A 13,151-nucleotide genomic window follows, 5' to 3' on the forward strand; every position below is an offset into this window, starting at 1 on the left:
AAAATATCTCAAATATCCTAAATGACAGTTTCTAAATAGCCAAACAAGCCGATTATTGCTGTAAGAAAGTTTTGACAAGAGTGTCAACATTCTCTCATTGGCGCGGCCATTGTTGTATGTTGAGGCACGAACGACAACTCTGCTAGGAGAATGTTATCAATGATAATCAGCGAGGTATGCCGATTAGAAAAATCAAGCTATCTCAATCGGACTGGCTCGGTCTTTTACATAGGTCGCCATTGTGAAGAATTTGTTCATGGTATGATAACTTAGACGAGCTGCTTCGCTGAACCGACATGCACAGTAAACATGGACAAAACAACTTTTTAGTGCATTTTATTAAACATTAAAAAAAGGTTAAACTATGCATTAATATCAGATGCAGTTTCACTTTTTACGTTTTTGTTTATTGGCAGAATCAGCGTTTAGCAACATAATAAATAAATATACAAAAAAGACTACACACATGAAGTATTTTACAATGATATGATATAGATAATACAATTGATACATACATTACTAATCTTTAAATAACTTAGTTTACATTGTTAGTTTTATCCATAAGCAATGAAGAAGCTAACTAGCAAGGTAACACTTTTTCTTTTTAACATAGAATTGTAAATAAATTTAGAAATATTTTGTAATTGTCTTGTGTTACAACTGGACATTTCATGTGAATGATTTGACATTGTAAAACGGTTTATTAACTTTATGCTTTCATCTGAAATCGCGTTAACGCGTATATATATAACAAGTTATATTTTGAATCAACCATGTTACTGCTACACAGTTCGCATTTCTTGTTTTCTCCCGCTATATTAATGTATCTGTCAGAGCTTTTCCATGACAATCATTATCAGCACATACAATATATTTTGCATATGCATCATTCTTTTAAACTAAACATACTAATGTAATTTACTTTGCGATTTTATTACATCAAACAATGACTGGAAATGTTGATAGCGAAGTCTTTGTTTGAGTTTTTGAAAATGGTAAGTTAAGCTCATGTTATCATTAAATGTATACCTAAAGCCTAAACTGTCAATAAGGTTTTTGATAGCTTTTGCCCTGCATAGTTTTAAGGACGTGTAAGCTAACGCATTATCTGTGATAATATGAAAGCAACATAAACATTTGATTTTTGAAAACATGATTTTTAAATTGATATATAAGTTTCAAAACAATTGGAAGTTCATATACTAAAACACTATACATTATGTAGAGTGATATATGATTCAAAAACATTCAAGTCAGTATTATTCATTTAATAATAATAACTGTAGTCATATTCTTCCCAATCCCACGTTGGCGAGGTCGTACTTTCATAATTAGGGGATCCAGTCGAATGGTCAGGAAGTTGGTTACCCGGGAAGCTTGAACCGCCATCAGCAGAAACAGTGCTGTCAAGTCGCTGATACGTACCGCTGTTTGCTGAATCAAATCCTTCGCTAAAGACTTTGCCTTTTGAGGAGGCCACTGACAGAGAAATGGCAATCAAGAAGATGAGAATGATAGCAAACAGAACAAACAACAAAAAATCCAGAAAGTTGACTACATCTGTCCACGTATACTCATCGCCTTTGTCATTGTTATTTTCAGGTTGTTCATTCGCCGATGATTTGCCGTTCATTTCACATTCAATGTCAGCATGTTCAACATCCTTCGTTTTCTTATTTTCCTTATTTGACATCTCTGTTTCTTTCTTTGGTTTATGCGAGTATTTGTTCTTTCCGACCAGTTTAAGGCATGGGATACGCTTGAGCAAGTTCATAATTTTGACAATTTGTTTCGGAACATTTATGTCATCGAAGCTCTCTAACCGCAATAAGATCATTGCAAAGATTGTAATCAGTGTGCTTATGGCTGTTTGCATGACGAGGAAAGACGTAATCACGGGCACTGATTCGGAATTTTGTGGAAGGGTTTCTGAAACAATAGTCAGAAAAACCGCAAATGCCAAGAAGACTGTGACTGCGTAGGTCGCTTTTTCCCCAGCACTGACAGGCAACACGAACACGCAGATATTCAAAATGGACAACATACAAATCGGCAAGAGCACTGACAGCATGAAATACATTGGTTTTCTTTTAAGTGTCACTTTGAAGCTAATCGTTGTGTCCTTTTGGTCGCGCTCGACATACCATTCAGTGTCCTTAATTTTCCACGCGGAGTTTTGTTCGTAATACGCAAGATTCAATCCTTCGGAACCATTATATCCGCTGCGCATATTAACCTGAAGCATATATATTAAACCCCTTTAATCATGTAGGGGATAATCTTTACAGTTAATTATAAACATTAATTCGATAATACCGCAAAATACCTAAATAGATTTTAATCACACGATATTAACAGTGTATTAAATTTTAAATGAAGGTTAAATACCTGAAGTCTGGTATAGCTCCATGCCTGGAATCTTAGGTAGCATATCTGATGGTCGAATGGGTAGTAGGAGATATCAATGGAACACGTGGACTTAAAAATCTAGGGAACAAAACAATTATTATGTTAATGTGTTCATTTCAACATTCGTTACAGAAAAGAACCAAAACAATTAAATTCATTCGTTATACACAGAAATAAAGGGAAGTTGGCATTTATTACCTGGAATGGATGCCAGAACATCAAGCCAGTATGGATGTTGACAATGTTAAGAGATTCTTCCCCAAGTCCTTTGTAATCCAGGTGAGAGTTTTTCAGTGCCAAATCGGGCCTCCAAACCTCGTTCTTTAAACAAAGGGCATCTTAAAGAAAATTATGAAAATTTATCAAATATAGCCTGTTTCTACATGACTAACATTTGCAAAAATGTGCTTACTAGCATTCTTAACTTGCTTAGTATCTAGAATTGTTCATGGCACTCAAACCTGTGGCCAGTGGTACAGCTTAATTCCGCCATAGTTTTTCGGTTCCCAGATGAGATTGGAGTCATTCCAACTAACGGACAGGTAAGCTGTTGTAGTGAGAACCTCGTCTTTCTCACTAAGGTCGTTGACCGACAGTAGGTAGAGATTCACGTTAACATCTGTAAAGTCGTTGATATATATTAAATTACTTTCTTAATATAGCATATCACAAACATTATTTGATTCAAAAGAGCAAATGAGCAGACAAGCGGGAAGCAGTTTTAAAAGGATTATTTTATATACTAGCCATATTAAAAGAAGGTAAATATTCAACTAGCGCAAAATAGCTTATGAAGGTAAATGTTATGAACACAAAATAAGAGGAATACACAGATTTTTACGCTTATACCATATGGCATCTACATCGAACATTTTTTTATTAAAACGAACACTAACGTTACCTATTGAATGCGTTTGATTATCAATAGGTCGAATTCGTTTGTCGTACTCGTCCGTCACGAACAATTTCTTCCTCAATGCTTTAGCTTCCGATATTGTTTGTGCTTTGATTTGATCTAACAGGCCAATCAGAACCAGCAGTCCAATAAAAGCGAGGTCCATGATCTAAAACAATGATATTTAATTATTTATATAGCACAAATATTCGATTATAATAGTGCAAGCAGATGCATAAAACATCGATGTTAGTTTTCTGAGGATGTCGTCCAAAATGTACATAAACATATTGATGGGAAATTGCAAAGATGACTTCTAAATTATGTTATGATTTACATTAGACAATTCCGCAGTGAGAGTAAATTTTGCAATTTCCCTATTCGTGTATACCGACTTAAGACTGAATTTGAAAATTTAACAACAGTATTAATAAAAACAAAATTCTTTCTTTGTCTAACTTTAACAATTATCACAGATCAAGTCAAACGATATAAGCAAACTATTACGTCTAGCTAAAAATTTAGAGACATTGTCAATAGTTTCTGATACAAGTTGGCACGACAATTCATGGTTTATTAAACGATTTCAATACAAATGTAGTTATCGAGCAATTTGCAACTGTCACATTTCGTTGTTTAGCAAATAATATGTGGTATAACATGGTAACAATTTTCAAATCTGTTAACTTATGCCTTTTAAACAAACAAACAATTAAGATTTCAGCAAATGAGTTGATCCGAAAAGTTGTCAACTTACATGATTTCCATTTGTATGTAACTTTACATCATAAGTCATTCGAAGCATATGGAGTCCATCAAATCAATTTAACCTGTCAAGTTTTCGATTAAAAAAACACAACAGATTTATAATTGTTTGATTGACATATAATATTAAAAATGAAATAAAAATGTATAGCTTGTGATAATAATACATGCAAATAAACAAACATGTATACATGCTATTTAAGTACATATAAGTAACAAAGAAAATTAAGTATTCAATATTAACTATCAATTTACTAAAATCAAAACTAAACAAAATAAAATAGGATAATGTACAAATCCTTCCTCAAGTCCACGAAAACGTTTTCTGATTTGCATTTTTTACAATAGACACACATGGGTACACCTAAGAAATTGGTAATTTGAGTCGAAGAAACCAGAGCGCAATAGAATTGTAAAAAGATTTAAAGGGACTGTCAAATACGAATAACAAAAAAAGAAGTTCTAAATTATCGTATTTTTGTACAATTATTAGGTTATATGTGTGCTCAAAGGCTCACGCAACTCAGTAATTTAGCGTTAATATGGCGGCGTATGCACCGATATTTCGGAGAACCGAACGTAGACTACGAAATCTACGAGCGCAACATAATTTTAGTTAATTTAAACCTTTATCTTTATTAAGATCTTGGTAGGGCATGGGAAGATACTGTAACGGAAATCCTGCGTTGATTGTGCAGGATCTATTGTGTACGATTGTGGATTGGAGTTTTGCTAAGAGGAAATTTTACATGTTCGAATCGATTGTTGTTATGATTTGTTTGATTTTCCTTTTGACAATTCATTCAACTTTCGTTTTAAACAAGGCTTTATCCATCACAAGACGCCAAGTTGAACTCAACGAATGTGACGTTTGCTGAGTGATAGAATTGATTCCGGGCTAAGTATATTGCCATTGGTTTGCAATCGAAGTATTCGCATTACCAGCGTTAATAAGCTATCGCTTCGCTCACGTGACCAAGATATTAGAAAACCACGCGCTGTATATTTTCCTTAAATTGTGAAATAACGATGCGTATTTACACAGTTTTAATAGCACACATATTTTTAAACCAAAATCGTATTCGCCTCAATAAACACGACTATAGAGTACGAATTCAGATTAAGCGTACATGTCAGGCTTCGAAATATGTTGACTATATAGAAATCTAGCGTGAATCCCGTTACTGTTACATATAATTAAATTATGTTTCGTATCAACAAGAGTCAAATTTTAATTTATATAAAATATAAATAAAAACAATAGGAAATTAACCCTCGTTTTGTTGCATTGCCATAATAGTTCCGATATGCATTTAAGATTTTAATAAAGTGAACTGTATATTCTAATCCATGAATAAAAGTTAGATATACAGAATACCTTACTAATATTTATATAAAAGCGTAAATCTTACCTCTAGTTTCACTGCTAATATGATTTTCAATTTCTCCCGAGCTACCTTAACTTGCGATTTGGATCAATAATAAAACACACACATAACTGGCAAAAGGTAAAACTGCGATTCATGCGATTTGCCAATCCAAAGTTTGCCAATACATAATGTATTAAATTGTAACATAATTGTCTTATTATGTGCATTGATGCGTAGGCATTCACAATAAGCTGAAAGAATTGAAAAGATATCATGTTGAATTTCAAGGATCTAAATGCAGCTCTTTTATTCGATGAATACAAAAAGCTTGCGGAAATAAACTGCAAGATATTACAACGTTGTAGATTCAAATATAAGGAAACATACCTTAACAAAGTATTGTTCATTAAACTATGTGATTGTATTCCCTTCGTATCAGCACAGTATAATTTGTATGTGAGGACTTCGCGATTTATTATTTTAATTTCAACATCAAGTTTAACTACTTAATACCAGCAGTATAATATTAATGCAACTATTTACAAAAACGTAGATTACTGTATACAATTTTAATTGATATGTCAACAGCGCTTCTTATATATAGAATAACAGGTTACTGTCCCATCGTTTTGTAATATATCAGGCGAGGCTTAGAATAATATAACGGCGAGGCTTGCCGAGCCGTTATTTTATTCGTGCCGAGCCTGATATATTACACAACGATGGGCCAGTAACCTGTTTTTCTGTTTATCATACCACATTTTCCTATAAATCTGCAAAACAATCGATTTCTTTATATTTAATATGTACGGATCCCCGCTGATTTTGCTGATCCGAATTTTACACATTGACATACATGTAGAAACGGCGTTCGAAAAGACAACACGAATAATCGCTTATTTTAAACATCGTATAGAGAAAAAAAGCTGTTTGCACAACGAATGGGAAGAGTAAGCTTTAATTATAAACGTCTTGAATTGGAGATCAGGAATGGACTGCAGCGACAAATTTAATCTAAGAACACACTTCACCGAATAGTTTGGAGACGCCATTTTGGAGATGTGTATTAAAATTGACATTTTCATGGATTGTTTAAATAGTTAAGGATAAGCTTACAGTTAACATTTGTCTTGACTTTCTTTGCAAATTTTGCGAGTGCAAAGACTATATAGATATTTAAGATTTATTGCCCCATTGATGACGTCATTTAACTTATGCAGTGCGGGCTGTTGTGATTTTTTAAAAATAAACGTTTTTGTGATTTATGACTTGAAACTAGAATAAAATATGTACGTTCTTGGTATCAAATTGTTTGTTTTGTTGAACCTGATTCATGTTGATAGAAATTGTTGACTTTATTGAAAACCCCACGTAATTCCAAACATTGACTGATACAAGAACTTCCTGTTGATCATGATATAAAAAATTATATCAGACAACGTTTAATCAGGCAGATATCAATGCGGTGGTATGATAAAAATGTGTATACGGTTGTCACTTGATTGTTGAATTTGGCACATTTACAGTTTAAGCAGAAGTTCTGCATCAAGATCCATTTCTTTGGAAATAATATCATGCATATATTATTTTTCTCAAAACTGCGTAAAATAAAATATACTGCAGAGACTGTGAGATACAACCTGTCGACATGTTAGCTAAGTTGAGTTAGATTGATCTTTGTCAGCTCTGGTACTACTTGAAAGTTCCCTGGGTATTCTTATGTATGCTACAATATACTCTGAGTACAGAAAATATACTTAAACATACCCAGGAATACTTAGGCTAAATCTGCTGTTGCTGGCTCTATTTTCAAATTAAAAATGTTTCTGTTTACATTCTGTGAAATGGCCTCCGCGATGATATTGTCGAAATTTGCACTCAAAAAAGCATATTGAGTTAGGTTTTGTTCAAAGAGGATTTTGTTTCGTATTCGGAAGTGCGTTTGATGACATCAGATTTTAGGCAGGAATAAAACTCTGTACCCAGGGTTCATTGAAGTGTTCTTAAGAGTACCCCGGGTACTTTTAAGTAGTACGGGGCCAACAATGACCAATCAAGCTTCAGTTGTTTAAGCGCTGCAATTATTAACTGGAAGTAAAGGTCAAGGCTCACACACTTGGCTAACTTTGTGCGATGGTTATTGTAACAACTTAAACTTAAGTTATCTGAATATTAATAATGGCTAATTTTAAAGTAGGTTTAAAAAGTTTTCACTGTTGAAGTAAATTTACTGAAAACATGTATTGAAATGTACCAAATATGTCATTTTATACAAAAACTGTCAAAACACTATGACTTTTAAACCAATAAGATTTGTTTTTGGTAAGTTACAGTTGTAAGATGCTCAAAGTTGTATTTTTAGCGAGGCTGTTTTCGGAGAGAGAAAACACGAGCTATTGTCATAGCCAGCTAGTTGTCCAACGTCTGCCCTTCCGCTGTAGGCAATGTGCTTAAACCTTAACATTTGGCTCTAAAATCAAAGTGCTTCCACCTTCAACTTTGAAACTTCATATGTAGATGCACTTTGATGAGTTCTAAACGCCACACCCATTTTTGGTCACTAGGTTATAGGTCAATGTCACTGTGACCTCTACAAAAATATAAAATTATTACAAGCTTTCACAGCACAGCGTGGCACCAGCTATGCGGCGCTCTTGTTTATTAGCAGATTTCATCGGTAATCAATCATATTAATATCATATTGATGGCAAAACTTTGTTGTTGCTGTATGCTTAACAATCATTTTTTTCTGAGTTTTTATTTTTTTTTACAAAGAAATTTTAGAACACAAACCATGGGGACAATACAAAATCATTTCATTTTGTTTTATATATGGTATCATCAACATTCAAAATCTTTAATTTTATTATTATAAATGCAGTTGCCATGAAGAAGAAGTGTCAAATTTTAACTAATTTTAACTTGTTAATCTTTACTGTCTGAAATATTTAATGACTAATTTTAAGATTATTTTTTAGTTTCCTATAAACCATATGGACACATTAAATGCAGTTTCATTGATATGTTCAAATAAAATTGTTATGTCCTAAGATGTTATTTAGAACCTTTTTCTTTATAGGTGGTCACACAGATTGACAGAAAACTATCAACAATCTTTTTTTTCCCAATATCTTTGAACACATTTCTTTAAACTCTTTACTGTGTTTTTGTACATACTGTTATGTCCATTTATACCATTTAAAGTTCTGTAATAATGCTGTAAACATTGCAAAACCCACTTTATTTTATCTTATATTGTGAAAAGCAATGCTGCGAATTTTCTCATTTTTTTTACATTCAGTTATTTTATACCATTTTTTGTTGGGAAATATTAGAATAAGGTATACTGTCTTTATTATTATAAGTAAATGTATTTTTTTAATGTTTTAAATCCATTAACTTGTACAAATAAATAAGAAACATAAAATAGACAATGTTTGTGTTGTGTAGAGCATTTACTACCATTGCAATCAAATAATTTAAATAATACCATTTTTGTTTCTTCACTTTTAACACCATAGTTATGCATACTATTCACATTAAGTTATTTGTCAAAAACATAACTTATAAGACAATATAAATTCAAAAGAAGTTGTTTGTTTTGCACTAAATAAAGCTTTTTGCGGACATGTATGGTATCAGTGTATGTGTTCAAAAATCAATTGAATTTTTTTTTAAAGATTTGAACTGAATAAAACAACAGATTTAACATATTCTCATAATTATGTATCTTTCCTAAACACATGAAAACACATTTGAATAGCACAATTTTTACTGATTTAAAAAAAAAATGTAATAGAAATTTAATATCAAGTATATGGACACATATTTTTTAATAGCATAATTATTAGGAACTTGCAAGAATAAATTGTGTCATACTGACATGATTCAACCAGTAAAATTTAACTTAAAAAAAACAGGAACATTTAAAAATGGTTTGCTTTTTCCCTGTGTTTTATTCATATGTACATTAAGCCAGATTTGTAAAATTCGGCCATGAATTTAAATTGATGCATTAGTTTCCATTAGTGAATGGCATTATGTTTAAGTATATTATGAGTGACTGAACTTTTTCACAAATATTTCAGTCATTGTGTTGGTAAAGCATGTAAAGTGATTCAGGTTTACGCAAGTGCCCGCTTGTCATACCAATTACCCCATACCAATGACCCAGGATGGATCCCAATTCCTCAAATTTTGTATTTAGAACTAATCACAACTGGTACATACCCTGACATATATTTTACCAATCCATGCATTTTTTTAATATTGAACAAAAAATATCATATTATTATATATGTGAAGAAGCATACTTTATGATAATTGCAAATGCCTATTGTCTCAAATTAATAGAAGCATTCATGGGCAATGTTAATTTATCACAGAAAAAAAAGATTCTCATTTTAAATGAATTTTTGAGTAAAAATCTGTTGTTGTTTTTTTAAATATTTTGCACACAAGTATAAATATAAACATGGTAAAAACATGATGTTGATTGTTATACAATTATCTAGAAGTGCGACAAGTGAAAACAAGCTACAGAGTTTGTTAATTCTTCTAAAACCATACTGAACTACTGTACATTATCATTGGTCAGTAAATGAAATTTAAAAAAATACTACCTTCTTCACAGAGGCCATTGCTGATGTTCTTCTCATTATAGGATATTCCATTTGTTATTCAGTGACGCACTAAACATAATCAAAGATACCCTTCCAGTAAATTGAGTTTCTGTCAGGAAACTCCTTGATTATGTTTCTGTAAATTCAATTGTGTAAGCTACAATACACATGCCTGTCTTCTCAGTATTATCCATCCATTTTTTCCAGTTTGCTCCAGCGATTCCAGTTTGAAATTTATCTGACTAACCTTCGTAAAAGATTTGCTTCAGTAAGAATCATCTCTTCTGTTTTAACAAAGAGCATATCCAGCACAACAAAGAATGGCCACACTTAATTTTAAAAGTATCCAATATCAGGGTCGCATTGAGGTGTGACTTCAGCCTTTGTCAGCATAAAGTAGATTGTCTGTGTGTCGGAGTATACCAAAACTATGTCTACGAAAACCGGATTGTAGGGTAGTGTTAACCGGGCAAACCGGGACCTACCGTTCAGAAATAGAACACCGCAGACCATGCAATAGCAATCCGGAATAAACTCGCAAGTTTTGTATTTTTAAAGCGAGTATATTCGATTTAAATGGCAATTACATTCTTTTCCGCAATCTTAAACTGAATTAAATAAGACATAATTCGATAAAATTTAATAACAATCTTTGTATGTTAATATAAATTATGTATAGCTTACTTCAATGAAATTTATTAATGAACAAGTTTACGTACATAATATGTTTACCACGGTGGCACTAAGGTGACATCACCGCTTCAAAAAAAAAGTCGGGAAAATACAAGTTATGTTTTCCCGTCGCCAAAAAAAAACAAACTCGCGGAAACACTAAATAAGTCTGTTTTCAGGAGTTATTTTTTTTTGGCGACGGGAAAACAAAAGTTCTGTTTTCCCGTCTCTTATACAGTTGTTAAAGCCACGCCAAGAACCTCATGTGGATAGCCTGATGGTTGTCGGTATTATGATTTCTTTGAAAAGAAAATCACATTGCCATTCTGACTATATATAAGTATATAAATATCGGCGATTTCCAAACACTTCTGGTTGATGATAGGACGCCAATCCAGTTTGACCGGGTCATATAGCAGTAGTAACACGAATATTTATGCGAACAGTAGAGAGTGAATGTGATTTTCTTTCGCGAAACGTATGTGGCTATGTAAAGCATATCCATGCAGCCGTTGTTAAAGACTATTTTTGTGTAGATGATTGCAACAAGTTGCATTAAATCAGTCAACCTTTTCTAAACGGATTTCATCCTAATAAATCCCTTAATCGAAGTTATGATGGATGTAGTCACTGTAATACGTTATAGGAAGAACCGCTGCAAGGGGTTTGCTTGTTAAACTGTGCATGTACATGTTGACAAATCTTGCTTATCAGATATAAAAATGATAGACACCTACACAAGACATATCTACCGATAACTAACATATTTTTATATGGGTGACTAATGCAGACGCACGTATCTAGATTGATAGCGTTGCATTGATGACCTTGAACATTTGAAGGCCGTTAACAGAATTTCTAAACGCGTAGAACGGTGTAAGTTTGTACGATTTCGACATCGAGGGTAATGCATAAAAGCTTAAATACTTATACACGAATTTATTTCAAAACTTTAAACCGTTATTTGCAAATGCAAATTTATTGGCATGCTTCTGGTGTTTTGTGCTAGCAAAACATGGTTACTTTTAACTTGTTTCATTTTCATGTACACAAACAATCAAACATAAAGATGCAACCTCGTGTTTCTAATTTATGCTAGTAGAGTTCACAATTAGTTTCAGTATTTTCGAAGCATACGTGTAAAAAGATCAATGGTTATACCGAAGCATACCTTCAAGGGGGGTAACTGCGACGGGAAAACAAAAGTTCTGTTTTCCCGTCTCTTTTTTTTGAGACTTGAAAACACAATCGCTATATTGTGCGCACAAGATAATCGGCCAATCACAGACGCGGATTATATGGAGGGAAGATTTGAAAACGTCATAAAGGCAAGTTCTGATATAACAAAACATACTACTACTAATACTACTACTATTACGACTACTACTACTACTACTACTACGACTAGTACTACTACAACTACTACAACTACTACTACTACTACTACTACTACTACTACTACTACTACTACTACTACTACTACTACTACCTAACGGGAACAACATTGGATAAGGTCAGAGTAAACCAGGGCATCTAACCTCCTGGCAATACTTACCTCAGGGAACACGTCTGCACACGTCCGCGGACCGGGTAGCAAGAGAGCATGGTCATCCCATCAGGCATCTGCGTCCATCTCATTGGCTCTACATCATGCAGCATGGTCCCGTCACAGGAACGACGCAAGCCGGGTACCACTCTGCAGGGGGGGGGGTGGCGTGGCACCGGATGTCACTGGCACTACACTCCCCTCACTTTTCTCTTTTTGGGACGACCCCCTACTCACAAAGGAATCGTCCAACCGAATGTAATAGTCAGTCCGCCACAGACGTCCCGTCGCACTCGAGGAAGTATATTGACTATCTCTCGGACCCCAATGCCCCTTTCGAAAGCAAGGAGGGCGCCTTCGCCATGCAACGTACTCTAAAGCCACTGCGCCCAAGCCGTCCCATGCACCCCAAGGAAGTATATTGACTATCTATCGGACCCAATGCCCCTTTCGTAAGCAAAGAGGGCGCCTTCGCCATGCGATGTACGCCTAGACGCAGCCACCTAGCGGATATATGACCGTGCCCGGACTCCCCAAAGTCGGGACAACCTAATTGTTTTAAAACTACAGGCACGCCACAACGTGCGCATAATGGGGGCCTCAACCCTAGATAGACTACAACTAATTTAACCAATTGGTCGGTTTTCGTACGACCACCAAGAATATTTTAATATGCATGCATACCCCAATTAAAGTGTGATACTCTCCATAAAATGTCAGTGATCCCTGGTCTGTAATAAAATGGAAATAGAATGCTAACCTTTAAGTATTGATTTATTGCCGTTCACAGTCTCATGCCGAGAGATTAATGGGCTCGCCTAGCCAGTAAATCCACAAAGCTTTAGCCATGGACAGCCTTCAGCTGTGAACAG

At 34.1% G+C, this 13,151-nt stretch overlaps 1 protein-coding gene across 2 annotated transcripts in view; it reads right to left on the reverse strand.

The window, feature by feature from the left end:
- Window positions 1-472: 472 nt before the first annotated feature.
- The window catches only part of LOC127878062 (acetylcholine receptor subunit alpha-like), a 77,782-nt gene continuing 65,103 nt past the window's right edge, over window positions 473-13,151 (reverse strand). Inside the window, exons 1-5 of one of the 2 annotated variants that reach the window (XM_052424467.1) lie at window positions 3,311-4,193; window positions 2,871-3,028; window positions 2,608-2,730; window positions 2,389-2,487; window positions 473-2,236 (exon numbers count right to left, since the gene is read on the reverse strand). In XM_052424467.1, coding sequence (XP_052280427.1) covers window positions 1,268-2,236; window positions 2,389-2,487; window positions 2,608-2,730; window positions 2,871-3,028; window positions 3,311-3,470 — 1,509 coding nt within the window. In that variant the 5' untranslated portion in view covers window positions 3,471-4,193 and the 3' untranslated portion in view covers window positions 473-1,267. Of the gene's footprint in view, window positions 2,237-2,388; window positions 2,488-2,607; window positions 2,731-2,870; window positions 3,029-3,310; window positions 4,194-13,151 lie in introns of those variants that run through there. The other variant, XM_052424468.1, reaches the window with a different exon arrangement.

Source organism: Dreissena polymorpha, chromosome 4, assembly GCF_020536995.1.
Source record: "Dreissena polymorpha isolate Duluth1 chromosome 4, UMN_Dpol_1.0, whole genome shotgun sequence".
Lineage (NCBI taxonomy): Eukaryota > Metazoa > Mollusca > Bivalvia > Myida > Dreissenidae > Dreissena > Dreissena polymorpha.